This window comes from Sinocyclocheilus grahami, unplaced genomic scaffold (genome assembly GCF_001515645.1).
Source record: "Sinocyclocheilus grahami isolate Dianchi unplaced genomic scaffold, SAMN03320097.WGS_v1.1 scaffold9.1, whole genome shotgun sequence".
Lineage (NCBI taxonomy): Eukaryota > Metazoa > Chordata > Actinopteri > Cypriniformes > Cyprinidae > Sinocyclocheilus > Sinocyclocheilus grahami.
In genome coordinates this window covers 1,111,815-1,130,253 of record NW_015505188.1, presented here as the reverse complement: position 1 = coordinate 1,130,253, position 18,439 = coordinate 1,111,815, and the positions used below count along the sequence as shown (strand labels likewise).

At 37.8% G+C, this 18,439-nt stretch overlaps 1 protein-coding gene across 1 annotated transcript; it reads left to right on the top strand.

The window, feature by feature from the left end:
• Positions 1-429: 429 nt before the first annotated feature.
• LOC107592461 (E3 ubiquitin-protein ligase RNF216-like) lies at positions 430-17,154 on the top strand. Its single transcript, XM_016281986.1, has 14 exons — positions 430-506; positions 1,332-1,472; positions 1,574-1,713; positions 7,141-7,737; positions 7,840-7,916; positions 8,018-8,120; positions 8,240-8,401; positions 9,242-9,356; positions 9,451-9,587; positions 9,725-9,775; positions 10,032-10,169; positions 12,943-13,091; positions 13,368-13,446; positions 17,101-17,154. Exons 2-14 carry the CDS (start codon positions 1,406-1,408, stop codon positions 17,152-17,154), a joined length of 1,869 nt encoding a protein of 622 aa, XP_016137472.1. The 5' UTR covers positions 430-506; positions 1,332-1,405.
• The last annotated feature ends 1,285 nt before the right edge of the window (positions 17,155-18,439 follow it).

Genomic DNA, 18,439 nt, shown 5'->3' with positions numbered 1-18,439 from the left:
TGAATTAAGAATAATTCAACAGTCAGGCTACTTACCCTTATCAGTTATTTCAAATGATAGTAAGATCATTGTTGTAATGAAATGATTAGACATTCACCTCAGATGTCATTTGTGAATTGCATTTTGAAATGGTAATACTTTGATGTTAAGTTGTGATGACTTTCAATCAACACATTTTCTGTGTATTGTAGCCAAGCACTTGGGAAAAAAGTCTGGAGTGCTGAAAAATATGCAAGTTGATAATCGTTGGTGAATTTAGAGTTTTGAAAATTTACATCGAGATTTTCATCAAAGTGATTGTAAAACTGCATTAAAGGAAAACAGAGACTCCTAGAGGGCATCCAGAAATAAACAACAGAAAAGAACTACAACTCCCATGACCCTCCGCGGTTCCGCCTACAGCAAGACGCATGTGCGTCTGACGTCACACGCTGGCTTGTTTTGGCCGTTTGTTTCGATATCCGGCGATCATACGCTTTCGATGTGCTGGATATTGTGACTGAGAGGTACGTGCAAATTTATTAAGCAGTCTTCGTGTGTTGTAGTCTTATTAGAGTTCGTTTGTCCTCGCCATTAAGTTGAGATGAAATACCCAGCTGATAATGAAAATCTGCCTTGTTTAACTGATGTCAGTTGGCGCGGGGGGTTAACGCCAAATAGCTAACGTTAGCTGAGCCTGGCTAGGGACTTTAGCGAGTACAGATTTGTTTGTTTCTTCTATCTTACTGTATATTTTACTTCTCTGGCAATGTCCACATGTGTAAAAAGAGAAAGGAAAACGAATGATCATAACATCAACAGGGTTTCTAAGCATTGCTATGCGAGATCAGCTAGTCTGTTATGGCAGTCTACTGGAATTAACAGGCTGTGTTTCAAAACCTGGTGAGCAGACTACTTACACAGCATGTTTGGGTGTCATAGGTGCGTTTGATTTGAATCATAGATAAACAAAACAAAAAACGCACCTAAGTCTCTGCACACAGAGATACTTATTGACAGCACTCATTTGAAATATAAATGCACTCATTCATAAAGGTCATTAACTCTTCTGACTCTTTTACTTTCAATTTTTTTTGTGTTGTACATGAACTCAAGCTGAATAATGGTCATGAATATAATGTTGTTATGAATCTGTCTGTCTTGCCTGCTTTAAAAATGTCAGTCTTGTTTGGAAACTGCATCATTTCGTGGGAAATGAAATCTTAGGAGCACACGCACATATACATCCAATCTAAGTGCATCATGAAGAAACTATGACTGTATTTATATCATAAGCATGATGAATTCACCATGTGGAGTATTAATGTGCCGCTATGCTTGTCTCATTTCAGGTTCCTGTGTGTGTGCATGGGTGTTTGTGTGAGAGAGAGACGGTGGACGACTCAGGGAGTCTGTGTGTCTTATCATGGCTGATGTGTCCAGTGATGATGATGTCATCCACCTGGCTAGTTTCAACACCCATCGCAGTCGAGGTATTGACACCAAGCCTTTATTTTGGCATTACTTTCATCTTTATAGTAAGTAATAGTGGTATTCTGGATGTCATAACCCTTTTGTTGTGTTATTTTGTTAGCTAAAAGAGTTAGGACGAAGACGTCCTACATAACCATATCCTCATCGTCGGAGTCTGATGACGAACCTGTCAAATTCGTACCAAATGTCCCTGTCGTGGTCAAGGATGATGAAGAGGAGGAGGATGTGCGCATCTTAGAGGTAACTGGAGATGCATTCCAATTCACAGTGTCCCTGTGTATTCACTTCTCCCTACACACTTAGCAATGCATATCTGCGGTAAAGAAAAGTGACGTGACATGTGGCAGTGGGCAGCCATTTATGCTGCGGCGCCCGGGGAGCAGTTGGGGGTTCGGTGCCTTGCTCAAGGGCACCTCAGTCGTGGCATTGAAGGTGGAGAGAGCGCTGTACATTCACTCCCCCCACCTACAATCCCTGCCGGTACGAGACTCGAACCCGCAACTTTTGGGTTACAAGTCAGACTCTCTAACCATTAGGACACGACTTCCCACGAGTGACCTGGTGATATGGTTTTATAACAGTATATAGTTAACAGTACAATGATATTGCATGATAGTTGTTCAAAACTGTGAATACATGGAAAAAAGTGTAAAGAATGCATCTGCATTTGACTTTGGTACTTTTTGCACAGATGTTATTCCTATTTGGTTAGAATTTTGTTTGAATTTGATTAGAATTTTGTCAGACATCACATCTTTAAAGAAGCAGCTGAAGATGCACTTAGACACACATACACGCACTCACAAAAAAAAAATTCCTCTGCATTTCACCTTTGTATATTTTGTATATTGCAAATATTATCATTATTTAATTTTTTACAGATAGATTGGTAGGTCTATTAGCAAAATCTGTTGAAGCAATTTTTGTTTCATTATATGCTAACAATGAAAGTAAAAAAAAATATATATATTTTTTTTGTCTCAAGTTTGCTTGCCTGTAACTCAAGAAATATTAAAGATATCTTAAAATCCTTTTAGATTCTGGTTCTTAACAAACTTTCCTTTTGGTATTTTTATTTTAAAGGCCCTCGATGATTCAGTCCCAGAGATATGAAGATCTCAGTGCAGCTCCATGAGTAAACTGGTAAATTGTTCACATTTTCAGTGGTCAAAAACCAAATGTTGGTCACTTTGCATACAGCTGATACTTTTTTCAAACATTTTGTCCAAAATTTTTTAATTTTACCCATTTTCAATGGTCAATAGCTGGTAACAATCAATGTAGGTACAATTTTAAACAGCTGATAGTTATTGTGTTTAAAGAGGAATGTCTGAAGAACAAATAATACTGAAACTATAAATGTATCTTGTTTCCCTCTTATCAAAACAATGGAATGGAACACACCTCTCTGAGTGCCCAAAAAAGTTTATAATTTAAGAAGTGTTAAAGATATCTTAAATTTCAATAGGAACGTTCATTAAGAATGAGAATCTAGAAAGATATTAAAATATATTGAATAAGGTTCCATTAGTTAAATTTAATGTATTAACTAACATGAACAAACAATGAACAATACATTTATTGCAGTATTTATTAATCTTTGTTAATGTTAGTTCATGTTAATTCACAGTACATTAACTAATGTTAATATAATGTTAATAAGCACAACTTTTGATTTTAATAATGCATTAGTAAATGTTGGAATTAATATTAACTAAGATTAGTAAATGCTGTAGAAGTATTGTTCATTCTTCGTTCATGTTAACTGAAATAGTTAACTAATGAACCTTATTGTAAAGTGATACCGAAAAAAGATTATTCATGGCACTCAGGTTCGCTCAATGCAGCTGTGTTGATAGAAAATCACAAGATACATTTCTAGTTTCAACATTATTTGTTCTTCAGATATTCCTCTTTAGAAGAAAAAAAATCAGCTGTATGCAAAATGACCCACATTTGGTTTTTGACCACTGAAAATGTGTACAATTGTCCAGTTTACTCATGGAGCTGCACTGAGATCTGCATATCTCTGGGACTGAATCATCGAGGGCCTTTAAAATGAAGATACCAAAAGGAAAGTTTGTTAAGAACCAGAATCTAAAAGGATATTAAGATATCTTTAATACTTCTTGAGTTACAGGCAAGCAAACTTGAGGCAAGAAGCACAAGAAATGTTTTTGCCATTTTTGAACGGTTGCTGTTTGCATATAATGAAACAAAGATTGCTGAAGTCAACAGATTTGACTAATAGAGCTACCAATCTCTGTGTAAAAATAAAATAATGATGCTGCCAGCTTTCTAGAGTCATTTTTATACCCCTGTAAATTGTCGTTTTGACCCCCCTCTACAAAATAGTGGATTACTCAATAAATATACATCTGTGACATTTAATATTTTGGCTTTCACTACTATTTATGCTTGTCTTTCTACAGAAAAAATATTAACAATATTGTTAGATGCAGATATTGTTAGACGCCCGCTCCCATTCAAATTACACCAGAGTTACCGACCGCTACCGTGCTTTATTCGGGAATTTAATCCCGCGTAGCAAGAAACCTGGTCGGGTGCAGACCTCTAGTTCAATGTTTCATTGATATTCTATACACTTACGCTTTAAAGGTGACATATTATGAAAATCTGACTTTCCCAGTTTTTAAGTAGGGTTGTGACGGTGAGGAAATTTTCCCACCGGTTAATCGACATGTGACAACACCGGTAATACCGGTATCACCGTTGGGGTGGGGTGGGGGGTGTTAGTTCGTTTGAGTTTCCCTCTTTTCTTCGCTTTCAAATAGCTTGAAAAAGCACCGTGTCAGTTTTACTTTCACTTTCAAATTAGCGGCAATTCGGCGTTGATTCAATTCAAGCAACAACAACGTCAAACTCAAACGTTTATTAACAAAACGAATAAAAATACATCATATATGCCTTATAAAATAACAAATTAATTGGGCTACACAAAGTTTAAATAGGTATATAAAACTGAAAATCAGCGAACACTGTGAAACCAAATAAATAAGTAACATAGAACGTTTATTAGCAAAACGAATAAGAAAGCTTGGAGGCACGGCATATACACCTGGATGTAAACTAAAATATATAAAATACACAAAGTTTAAATGAAGTAATCAGCAAACACTGTGGAACCAAATAAATAAGAAACGAATGTTTAAAAAAACGTCCAGTCAATAGGCTTTTCAAAATCTAAAACATTGACAAACAGGCGCCTTTGCATTTCCTTTCTAAACAATCTTCTGCCATCGTCTTGTCTTCCTCACCTCACTCATGTCAGTCAGCTCGACTCTCACTCTTCGTCGTTCGCGCACGGTTCGGCACGCTGCATTGAGCGTTTAGTTTTAAAAGTGTCTGTCCTCTAACTGAACTAGGCTAAATGATTTTTGTTACTATAAAAAAATCTAAACAATGGTGGGGGGCAATGCCGTGGTAGACAAATGACATAACCGGTGTTGCGGCTTAACACCAGTATAACCGAAAACACCATCTATCGCAGCAAGCCTCGTTTTAAGTGCTATAATCAGGTCCCCGGTGCATCTACCAACCAAGGAAACGTGAAAAAGATTAACCCAGTAACTTTGTTTTGGGAAGCCTTTTTCTGCAAGCATCTGAAAAAATTAGCGTGTCTGATTTCGCTCCCTTGGTGATGTGGCAAAAGGATCTCATTATAATATTACCGCCCCTTAATCTGTAAGTTCACACCCACGGCGCCGTCATTTTGATTTTGCAAGCAACAACGGTGTACCAGCTCTAATGCCATGGCGAAAGTTTGAGCAAAACATGCTAACTGTTCAGTCTTTGGCTGCACAGACGAGCACAGAACACTGTTTAGAGTCCCAGCCTCAGAGGAGACAAGAGAGCAGTGGATTGATTGATTTATTTACGGTATATTGCTGCTGCCACACAGATCTAAAATAAACATGTGTTTTATTTCCCAGCTGTTTACCTTCATAGACATAACCGACTGTTTTTGTAACTCATGTGTTTTTAACATAAACTTGTGTGTGAATGAGAACTTGGTTTAGTACTCGCATGCTGTGTGGTGGACACTTTCTGTCCGTGTGCTTCGGATGTGTGCTCTCAGAAAACCGTATATAAGAAGTTTAAACTCATATGGTTTAAAACGCATGATTTCAGCGCAATAAACATGATAATCAGAACCAAAACAGATGATTTTTAGCAGGTACGAGGCATAATATGTCTCCTTTAAATCGTTTCATCCAGGTCGCCAGTAGCAAATAATGGAGCACGCTCTGCTGGACAAACTACGTAATTACACCATTCACAAACATTTTATCTGCATTTTATGCTCTGTAAAAAAAAATTCAAATCGGTGTCTTATCTGCGGCATATTTGCCGATACCGATATATCTGCGACAGGCTCATATTGGCCGATAAAATCTGCAAAACTATATATCGGTCGGGCTCTACTTAACAGTAACTGTCAACAAATGGAATAGCCTTAAATACCGGTAATATTTAGTTGCCTCAAGAGAATCTTTCTTGTTGCACTGTAAGGTTTGTGTTTTTTTACTTTTTACACTGAACACACTTCTTGAATGTGGACATGCAAGCAGTTGCATTGGGGTGGGTTGAGTGAATAACCAGCCCTCTCTTCCAACCTCAATACCATGACTGAGATGAGACCCTTGAGCAATATGGCTGCCCACTGCTCCGGGTGTGTGTGTTCAGTACTGTGTGTGTGTGTGCACTTGGATGAGTTAAATGCAGAGCACAAATTATGAGTTTGGGTCACCATACTTAGCCACTCGTCACTTAACTTTCACTAATAATGAAAAAAAAAACAACAACAACAGTGCATATTATATTTTTCTACATGTTTTAGATCATGAATATTCCCTCTCGTTTCTGTTAAGGACCCAAGTCGGGGACACATCCGCAGTTCTTTGATCTTTCCACACAGACACTCTGGCACTCCGCTACACGTTTCTTTAATTTTTGGTTAAACTAATCCTTTAAGCGTGTAAATTAACAATTTCATTTACTTTTCAGCTTCATCTTAATGTAGTTACATAAAAATACAAATTTAGCATCAAACAGCCTTGCGTTATTTTGTAGGCAACAGGGTTATTATAGTTAACTAAAGCTAAATTTAAAACCATTAAAAAAAAACATTTTTGTTACTGGGGAAAAAAAAATATATATAAAAAAACTTTTCAACTTGTTTCCAAGACAACATTTTTCATTTTAATTTAGTTAAACTTGAATATCTAATTTAGTAAAACAAAAAAATCTAAATGTATATATGAATGACAACTGTTATTTACTGTTCTTGATAAAAACTCAATGATACTAAAATAACACTGGTAGGCAATTGCGCGTATAACCATATTGAACATGGATACCATACTGGTGTGAAAATTATATAATATCTTCTGAAGTCTACTGTCTAATGGTTATTAATCATTTTTAAGTGTTCCTTAATTGTCTAAATAATTTTTAGCAGCACTGTTTTTGGTTTGAAAATAAAGCATTTTTTTCTCAAGAAAAGTGACAACTACAGAGAAATGTTCTTTCTGCTCAGTGCTTAAATGTCTGATTTCCAGGAAATGGATGTGTAATTACTGCACTAAAATGTGATAAGCAGTTCCTGTTCAAATATTATTCATACACTCTCTTTCCTTCTGGCAGCCACAGCCCTCACCTCATCGTGAGCTGATCCGACCTGCTGCCAAGTGGGGTGCGAGCACCTTCCCAAGCCAGGCATCTGGATCCAACAGCCATCCTACCAGCGCACACGCTCATCATCCTTCTGTAGTCAACGCACATCCTGCATTAGGAAACCAAGCCATAGGTGTCTTAACCACAGACCAGAATGCTGTACCCTCGACATCTAGAGAAAATGCCTTGCACAGACCTCCAATGCCTGTTAAGGACTCACTGCCCTTTCCTAAAGACCCTTCAGCCAGTGCACACTTGGTGAATCAGGCCAAGTTGTTTTTTTCAGCTCCACCCACCACTGAATCAGGTCAGTCAGACTTGGGCAACAAAATTGAAGTGGTTGTCTGGCAGAGAACTGAAAGGACCACACAAAGGCCTCGGACACCACAGGAGACTGTGCTAGTAGACATCAGGCGAGATGAGCAGCCGGCGGCCCCTCTCTCTCCTGCACGTTTCCCTGCACTGGCAGACAATGAGAGGCCTGGACCGTCAGCACCCAGAGAACCCGTAATACAGCAGAACCCTGGCCGGACGTCCCTTGATATTGATATGCTGGTGAAGGGGGTGGTGAGTTTTCTGAGTAGTATCCGAACCTCATTTTACAGTATCCGACTATTCATATTGCACTTTAAAGGTGGGGTTTATTTTGATTTGTTTTGACATTTTCAGATGGACCTTTTCCCCGATGTGCAAGACGCATATGTAGCAGAACTGATAGAGAGAGGTGACCTGAAAGATTTAAATGTGTAAGCACAAATCTTTTTCTGCACATTTCTTGCTCCGATGTATTTTGTTCTTGTGTGAATTAATTTTTTTTGTGAGACATTGTTTGGGCTATTTATCACAGAATATGCAATATATTATTGGAAAACCCTGATTATCCGAAGAAAGCAAACTCAGTTGTGACACAAAGCAGTGTTCTTCTTGAGACGAATGATTCTGAGACGCAGGTTTGCACAATATTTTCATCAGATCCATAGTTTATTTATATATATTTGATGTTGTTACTATGAATGCATTGTAAAAATTGAACTAATAGGGTATAATTTACTTTTTCTCTGTCATGCAGGAAAGTGAAAATTATTTTGATTATGTCAAACTAAAGACTGTTGGCCCAGAGGTTGTCATTCAAGCTGCAGACATGCTGATGGGTGACTTCAGAATGTTGAGCTGTCAGGATATCAAGTGGGCCCTGAATTGCCTCAAAGGACACTATGCAATCACCCGAAAGGTGAAAAATATTCTGTTTTCAGTGTGTATTTTATGGAAAATTGTAAATAATCGAAATATTGTTTTAATTTAATTGTCGTACTTTTTTTTTTGTGCACTACATTTAAATGTTACAAATGACTGTGATTAACTAAATCCTTTGGTTGTCACCGACCTTAATATAAGATTAATACACTAATACCTTTAAAAATTTAAGTAATTTATTACATTTTGTAAATAACAGAAACACTCACAATAAACTGGCCGCAAATGTTATTCCCAAACAAACCTGTGTATACAGGTCTATTTTCAACTATTTAGTGTAAAGTTGCATTCACGTTTACTGTTGCTCTGCAAAATTTAGTGAGCGACACCCGCGCAATGAACAGTTTCGCGTGATAAACTTTAAGTGGCAGAGAAATTTCCCAATGTGAATTTTGCATTGGGTTTAAGTTTGGTGCACTGGACAGACAAATGCGCAGTGCTGACCAATAGCAAGCCTCTGGGTTTGACCGTGACCTCTGTGTGGGCGGAGATTCTAAACTTGCCAACAAAGCAAAACTGAGGGACGAGGTGCTTATTCTCAGTGAGATTTGTATAACATTATACTTCCATGTTTGAATCTATAATAAAGAGGCTGTTTGAAAAGCAGTTGTTTTAGAGTTGGTTAGTTTGCTAGTTGGCAGAATAGCTATGGATATGTATTTCGTTGTCATTAGTATCATTCCTATTTTGTCACATTTTCTTTCACCTGAGAAATTACACAGAGCAGCTGTAAATGTCACTATCCAGAAACTGGCATCCCATATTGTTTGACCACTAGACATTTGTGTGGCATTAATCTTTCTGGTAACTCTCAAAGGCCTTATTCGAAGCCCTCAAGAAGTGGCAAGAGAACTCCACTGACCCCTCAGGGAAGAAGAAGAGAAGGAGAGAGCCAAATGAGCGCGCCTTCATAGACTTCAAGTTTGAGCAGGGTGACTACATATGTCTTTGTTTTTTGCATGCCTTTCAAGCGCAAAATAAAACCAGGTAAACCGTGAAATGCTCACTGCATCTCGTTCATCTCAGGTTCTTTTAAACTGGAGAGAAAGATGTACTTTCTGGAGAAGAATCGCAGATGGAGCCGCGGTAACGAGACTACACTGGAGCCGTCGCTCTTGGAAGAGCTGCAGTTTTACGAGCAGAAAGCCAAGGAAATGGCTGAGGTACTTGGCACGGCTCACTTCAATTTATTTCTGATGGTTCCGCCTGCAATAACCCAAAGAAATAGGGTTGTGGTGAACTGAGCTGACAGGCTGTTAATTGTTGAAATAATTACGAGGGTTTTTCCCTCCACTTTCAGCATGAAGATTTCCTATTGGCTTTGCAAGTGAATGAAGAGCAGTATCAAAAGGTCGGTGTGAAGAGCCAGTTTATGTTCTTTAAATTCTCCTGTAATCGCATGTCAATCCACATCATTTAAAAAAAACTTAATTTTGAGTGTGAGAGTTATTTTGTCCCTTTCCACAGTTGTAAATTATTGTATAAAACAGACAGTTCCAGCTCTAAAAGCAGATCAGAGGGACCTTGTTCAGCCTTGTAATGTGTTGTAGATTATAATACTAAACTTTGTGTTGAGAGCATGTGACACTTTTGACCTGTGCTCTCAGGACGGCCAGTTGATTGAGTGTGGCTGCTGCTGTGGGGAGTTTGCCTTCGAGGAGATGACCCAGTGTACAGATGGCCATTTGTTCTGCAAGGAGTGTCTGGTGAAATACGCCCAGGAGGCAGTTTTTGGCTCAGGACGGGTAAGTCATCTGTTCAGACTGTTCAGTCTCTAAGGTTACCTTTATGGGTCGCGGAAGCCGGGGGGCCGCCCGGGCCTGGGCCCGGGTTACTTTTGAGGTCTGGTACAAATATGACATGGGCTACAAAAAAAACATAGGCTATAGGCTCATATGTATGCACATTTAATCATTAAAAGATCGCGATCGCTATTAAAACACACGCGATCTTATTCCTAAATGACAGTGATTCCGCTATGTCTATTAAACCATTGAAAACACAATCACATCAGAATATTTAAACCTGCTTTCGTGCAGCCGCTGATCCAGATAGAGCAGCGCAGCGCTCATCATGTAGCCAAGCTTTATGTTTGAAACCGTCTACACAAACAGTTTACTTACACAGTAGGCTACATTTCTATGTTGCAAACATTAAATAATAACGAAAGTATTTGGAGAAAAGTTTTTAATCTGGATATAAACTCTGATGTTGCGGCAGCCTCGATCAAAATGAGTAATAAACCTTTGGAACTAATGATACGAGTGAAAAATTTAAGGGGGTCTGAATACTTTCCGTACCCACTGTAGATTGTATATGTTACATTATGCCAGTAGGTGGCAAACAGTTACTATTACATGTTTTGATGTCTGAATCATTCAAGAGATTCGTTCAACAACTCTGGACGAAACAAGTCTTTTTTTTTTTTTTAAGCTACATAATGAATTCATTTAAAATAATAAATATTTTTAAATACACTCATTTATAACATTTTAGACACTTATAAATAGAATCATTTATAACATAAAATTTTTTTTTTTTTGTCAGAAACTCAAATTACATATTTTGTTTGGTTGTCTAATTCTTTTTTTCAGAATTGTGGGAGAATAATAGCATAACAATACATAGGCTAACATATCAGACATCTAACTAATACCATTAGTACTGTTTATATTATGTTACTGTTCAACATAAGAAAGCAACTCATACAGGTTTGGAACGACATGAGGGTGAGTAAATCATGACAGAATTTTTATTTTTGGGTGAACTATCCCTTTAAGCCGCAACACCGGTTACGTCACTTGCCCACCGCGTCACCGAACCCCACCGTCGTTTAGATTTTTTTATAGTAATAAAAATAATTTAGTTCAGTAAAAGAACAGACACTACAATTAAAAACTGAACGTGGCTGCTCAATGCAGCGTGCCGAACGACAGTTGCATCACAGATCAGATTTAATTTCTCCAGTGAGGAGAGTGAGTCGAGCTGACTTACAAGAAGAGTGGGGTGAGACAGACAAGACGATCGCGGATGAGTTTCGAAACGAAATGCAAAAGCGCCTGTTTGGCAATATTTTGGATTTTGAAAAGCCTGTTAACTTTTGCCGTTTATCTAACGTGATTTTTGAAGTTTTTTTTAACATTTGTTTCTTATTTAATTGGTTCCACATTGTTTGCTGATTTTTACTTTATTTAAACTTTGTGTCATTTATTTATTTTATTTGACATCAAGGTGTATGCCGTGCCTCCAAGCTTTCTTACTCGTTTTGTTAATAAACATTCTACGTTTCTTATTTACTTGGTTATATATTATACATGTTTACTTATTTCCAGTTTTGTATACCTATTAAACTTTATGTAAGTTATTTGTTATTTTATATTAGGCATAGCCTGTCCTATAGCATGGTGTATTTTTATTTGTTTTGTTAATAAAAGTTCTATGTTTTATATATAAGCTAAAGTGAGTTTGACGTTGTATTTTGTTGTTGCATTCAAGCAATTGACCTGCCGCTAATTCGAAAGTGAAAGTAAAATGCGCACGGCGCTTTTGCAAGCTATTTAAAACCGAAGGAAAGCGAGGAAAAGAGGGAACGCCCCCGCGGTGTTGTCACACGTCGATTAACCGGTTGGAAAATTTCCTCACCGTCACAACCCTACTGGAAACTGTATGTGCGGTCACGGCCATTATTATGTCACAATGTTTTCAGGCATTATGCACAGTGTTCATGTTTTGTTCTCATATTTTTTAAATTCCACTGTAATTTGGTTTCGTATTTGCCCTGTGCTTTTTTTAGGCGCTGCCCAGTTTATCTCCCATCTTAGTTTAATTTTCATTCTAATAATCATAAACAAAAGGTATACTGTTTAAATTCACCTTGATTATTAAAGCGCTGGCATCATTGGTTTGCAGGTGTTTCATATTTTATGTCTAATGGAGTGAAATTTATGGTGTTTAGACCCATTCACTACCATTCAAAAGTGTGTGGTCGGTAAGTGTTTTTGAAAGATTGCATATATTTGATCAAAAATACAATAAAAAGGGTAAAAAAAAAGTTTTACAGTAAAAACTATTACATTTTAAAATAACACATTTACATTTCTAATTTAATGTAATTTAAAATGTAATTTATTCCTGTGATGGCAAAGCTGAATTTTCAGCATCATTACTCCAGTCTTCAGTGTCACATGATCCTTTACAAATCATTCTAATATGCTGATTTGCTGCTCAACAAACATTTCTTATTATTGTTTAAAACAGTAAAGCTGCTTAATATTTTTGTGGAAACCATGAATTTTTTTTTTCAGGATTCCTTGATGAATAGAAAATAACAGCATTTATTTAAAATAGAATCACTTTTGATCAACTTAAATGCATAATTTAAAAAAAAAAGGCATCTTACTGACCCCAAACCTTTCCATGGTGGTGTAGGTACTCAACACAAGCACTCACTGAATTTTACAGTTACAGTGTATTTTGCCTTCAGATTAAGTAAAAATGGTTCTTTGTGTTTGTTTACAGTCGGAGTTGAGTTGTATGGATGGGAGCTGCACCTGTTCCTTCCCTACGAGTGAGCTGGAAAAAGTTTTACCTGAAAACATTCTGTACAAATATTACGAGCGACAGGCAGAGGAGGCCGTAGCCGCCACCTGTGCTGATGAACTGGTCAGGTGAGTTAAACGTGTTGATAGACAGCTATATGACTTTTTTTTCTGTGGAACACAAAAGGAGATGTTTTGAAGAATGTCCAGACTGTTCATTTCTATACAATTAAAGTTAACAGTAACTAGAGCTATCAAGCTCCAAAAAGGACAAAAAAGTAATCCACATACGTAATCCTTATAGTGTTCTGTGTTTCAGCTTTTCGAGAGCCATGCAATTCGAAGCTTTGGAAATTGTACAAACTTGAGATTTAACTACACTGTTTTCCTCACTTTCTTTTCAAGGTGTCCATTTTGTAACTTCCCAGCACTGCTGGATAAAGACATTTCTCTGTTCAGTTGCCCAAACCCACGCTGCAGAAAGGTTAGTCCGTGTGCCTGGATACACTAGTGTGTATGTGTAATTCAATCGTTGGAGTGATCTCTTTATGAAAGTACTATCATGATCTGGATCAGTTCTCTCTTCCTCTGTCCACTTCTATTTCTGAGCCCCACAGTGGTCACATGGTGGCGCCATAGGCCTGTGGAAAAAGTCAGCGGTGTCAGTGGTTTGCAGTTGCAGAGGCCCCATAATGAACCATGCTAGTGTATGTGAAACTAATGGTATTTTATCATTGGCGGGGTTTACTCAGCTGGAATTAGTCAGGTCAGGGCAAGAACAGAGACAGCCATTCATCATGTCTACTATAAATATTCAGCACTTCGAACCCTAAACAAAGATTAACCAGGGTCAGGGAAGTTTAGCAGAACTAGATGAATCAGCATTCCGGTATATCACTGTCACATGATGTTTTGGCAATGATAACAGGGAAAATGGGGCTTATACCTTCGGGATATGAATCACAAATCACAACCTGTTGTGCCTTTGAAAAGCTAGGTTTCAGAAAACAGACTGAATTGAATATCAAGTGTTTGTTACAAGTGGCTGCTGAAAGGAGATACTACATTATTCAGTAGTGTGATGATAGTAGCTTAGCTGTTTTTAAAATTATAAACTTTTCCAGTAATAACCTTCTTTTCCCAACAACTGAAAAATGATTCACTGGTCGTGCTTCTTCATAATAGTAAATTAAAATGCTAAATGTTGCTGTTTATCACCAAGGTTTTGACTTTGTTTAATAAATTAGGGTGTGTTTTAGTTTTTCTAGTTGTATTTATATTCAAGTTTCATGGAACATAAAAAGTGTCAACCCAGTTAAACCCTGGGAATGGTCAGGGTTGTTCCAGGGTTTCCTTTGTCATGGAAAACCTGGGAATATTAGGAATCTTTTAGCGTTCTGGAAAAGTCATTAAACTTACTAAAATCTAAAGTCAGGTACTGTAAATTATTATAGTGTACACTAGTGTGTTTCTAGCATCTAAATTAAGTTACTGGTCCCCAGCTCCCTGGTTGAAAACCACTGCTATAACGTGAGGTGAAATTTTCCCATTTGGGTGAATATGACGACCAAAGTGATGCTTTAAAACTAGCAAAGAAATAATACTTTTATGCATTAAATTGATCAAAAGTAGCAGTAAAGACATTTATAATATTACAAAACATTTATAAAGTTATAAAACAAAAACTAAAAAAGTAAATGCTGTTCTTTTGAATTTTCTTTAATCAAAGAATTCTGGAAAAAAAGTATCACGGTTTCCACACAAATATTTAGCAGTTTTCAGCATAGATAATAATAAATGTTTTTTGAGCAACAGATCAGCATATTAGAATGATTTCTGAAGGATCATGTGACACTGAAGACTAAAAATTTTGCTTTACATCACAGTAATAAACAAAAGCTTAATTTAATTCTAAATAATAACAGGGATGAGACGGGGGATATGTCCCCTTAGGCAGGTTTAATGTTGTCACCTACTTTTTGTTAGTAGCTTGTAGTATTTTCAAGAGTAGTTTGTAGCTTGACAAGTTTCACACTAGCTTCTGCAACACTGGATACAAGTACATTTGATATTTTGTCTTCAGTCTTATCAGTGTTGGGCTGTGAGGAATGTATGAGGCAGTGCCAGGACACAGAGAGCTGTCAGTCCGTCTCTGTGTTAGTGGATTTCAGCTGGCAGGCGGAACATGTCAAGGACTCTGAACGCACAGCTACTTTCTCAACAGGCCTGAGAGGAATGTTAGAGCTGCCTGCAGTTTGTCAGGGCTATCTTTTCATTTATCTGTCAATCTCCATTTCTCTCTCTATCTCTGTTTGTCCCTCCATCACTTTTAAAGTAATAAACACATGTGGGAGGGCTGTGATTGTGAGTGCCTTTCAAACATCATGAAAGCTGAGGGTGTATGTATGCATACATTGCAATTTAACGTAAAGTATGTTTTGAGTTCCTGTCATTTTGAGGCAGACCATTTCCCACATCACTTTGAGTCTTAGAGTGTCAGGAGAAAAGGTTTCTTGTTGACCTGAAGGCCCCTCGCTGTCCAACACAATATTCAAAGGCCTCCATATTTGCTAAAATATTTCTGCTGTAATTATGACAATTGAATATTTGAAAATTAGTGCACACCAGAGATGTAATGGTACATGAATTAATTAATTTTTAATCATTCAGTGGTCTATTAGCAATTATTCTCTAAATAACTTTGTTGATTATAGTCTGGGCAAGTCTTATTGATGTGAAAGGGAAGATGATGGTTGGCATTTCCCTTTAAAAGACTTTAATATCCTGCCATCAGGTAAACAGTACTTTTGCGTTTTCTCTCATATACCAATTGTCCACTGGATAGCGCTCTTGTTCTGTGATGCCAGTGCAGTTTTATTCTGCTACACATCTTCTGCTGATTACACAGCTAAACCCCGCCTCACACTTCTGCAGCAGTTCACAGCAGGGCGGGAGAGGGGGGCATGGGAAGCTGCTCAAACGGCCACATCTTTGGCCTTCCTCTCAGCACAGCCGATAGCTTAAAGGTCCCATATTGTCAAAACTGAAATTTCCTGGCTTTTTTCATGATAACTGAGGTCAAGGTGCTATGTAACTACCATATAAGTTTCAAAACAGTCAAATGCACACAGCCTGCATAAAGTAGCTGTGATTTTTCACGAACCGTTGTGACTTCCGTAAAAAGGTGACTTCAGAACTACTGTCACCACCTTCAGTCACCACCCCGAGCACTGCCCACAGTCCCACTCTCCTTTTGCCAAACCCCCAGACAACATCGCCTCCATGCCATTGCTGAGCAACAACAACAAGGAAACATGTCGCGAAAACGCTGTTCAGTCTGGATGTCAGGAAACTACATCATTGCACAGTAGGGCTGTGACGGTCGCCGTGACAACCGCAGTGCACGTGACGTCACACACTCTATAACAAGCATAATACAAAGTTTTGTATACAAGTGTAATAATAGTAACATTTGCAAATTGTTTTATTTAGACTATAATATCTATGCTAATTCACAAATTACCTATCCTTTAGATTGGCAGGTTTGAGCGCAGGAAAATACAGTACAGAATACAGAAACCAAATATTACATCGCCAATCTGGAATCATTTCCATTCATGTCACCCATCCGCATTTGTACAAGTGTCTTCAAGTTCACATGATCGCAAACGCTGGCTGGTCAGGTTTGTATTTACTGCATTCGGTGTTTGAAAAAAAAAAACATGAATTACCATTCTAAAACATCCTGTTGTAAGCACATTTTAGGAGGTGGTTGGTTGTCTCCTGTCGTCGCCAATTCAGGGTCTGAGTTCGGCACAAACATGTAAGGCCGGACAACAGAGAGGCTCATGAACTTTAATTAGACAGGCCAAAATCGACCTGTTCTTTGCACAGCTTCTGAGAGAGGAACTATAAAAATATATTGAGATGGTTTTTGGTACTTATACCGCAAATATATATTCTTAAGGACATCAAGACTTAAAATAAAACTCCAGAAATGTGTAAAATATGTGACCTTTAAGTGTGCCGTCAGGCAGGACCTCGATTTTCTCCTCCTATCTGTCTTCCTTTTGGTGGAGTCACAGGTGGTATGATTTCATAATGTGACCCACTTTCATTTCCTCTTTCTGGCTCTCAGCATGGCATTCCTATCGAAATGGAGAACTGGGCTCTCGTGCACAGCAGTGCTTGACTTGGCCGGCATAATGAGGACTTTTCCAAACCCGTGTTTCTAGGGAACAAAGTTTATTGGGTAGATAATCTGTATAAAATAACAGCCACCTGATAAATGGTCTATTATAGTAAAAGCTGAGGCTCAGTGGTTAAACATCTGGGCCGGCAACTGAAAAGATGTAGGTTTCAAATGGTTGACCTATGAACCATCACCTCTGTATGTCGATAAAACACCAGTCACAAAAACATTAATTAGACGTACTTCACTTAATAAGTGCTAAATGTCTTTGACCTCTAGGTAAAATATACATACAATTACAAAGTTTTACACATGATCAGTGTCCAAAATTTGTGATCTAGAAATGGTTGTTTTTTTCATCGTAATTAAAACAAATTTTTTTTTTGCATTTTCTCCAGAACTCCATATGACGGTACGTTACAGTTCTGTAGAAATAGAAACTTCTGTTTCCACTAAAGTAAAAGTCATTGTTCTTAGTAGACGGTTTCACATCACTTACATCATTGAGAGTCTGTCATTGTTAAGGTGCACTCACATTAGTGAAATTACGGCAAAATTTGGGAGGAAATTTGTCAGTAGTGTACCATGTATGAAGCACAGCTGACAAAGAAGTCACTTTCAAACCAAGCAGCTTTTTGTTGGTTCACTCTCAGAAAAAAAAGGTACAAAAGCTGTCACTGGGGCAGTACCTTTCCATAAGGTACATCTTTGTACTTTATTTACCCCTACAGGGTTTGTTTTCATAAAGGGTACTGTACAGGTACATATTATAATTAAAGTGTACATATTAGTACCTAAATAGCACATATTAGTACTTTTTGAAAAGGCAGCAAATTAGTGTGATCAACCTTGCGCAAAATTCCCAATCGCATTCTTATTAAAATGACTGGACGACTTAAAGCATGTTTATATTACAGTTCCATATAACGTTACTGACCCCAAATTTCTGCCATCTCTATTGTAAATATTGAGGGTGACGTCTTCCCATTTCTGATTATTGTGTATGGAGATATTTGCAGCTGTCTAACCCACATTTGTTTGTGGTAAGAGCAGTCGACTGTGGAAAACTCTGGAATCCCAGTGCCCTATTAATGACTTCAGTACTTGTGTTTCAGCACACAATTTTTTTCCTCTTCTGTCTCTCTCGTGTCTGATGTCCCATTTGTCTGTGGTGGTGTGTGCGTTCAAATTCCTGTCCTAAGTGAAGGAGATGTCCTCTCCTATGCCCTTCCCTTCACTCTTTTCCCTCTGTGAAGATGAAAGTTGTATAACTGACACACATTCC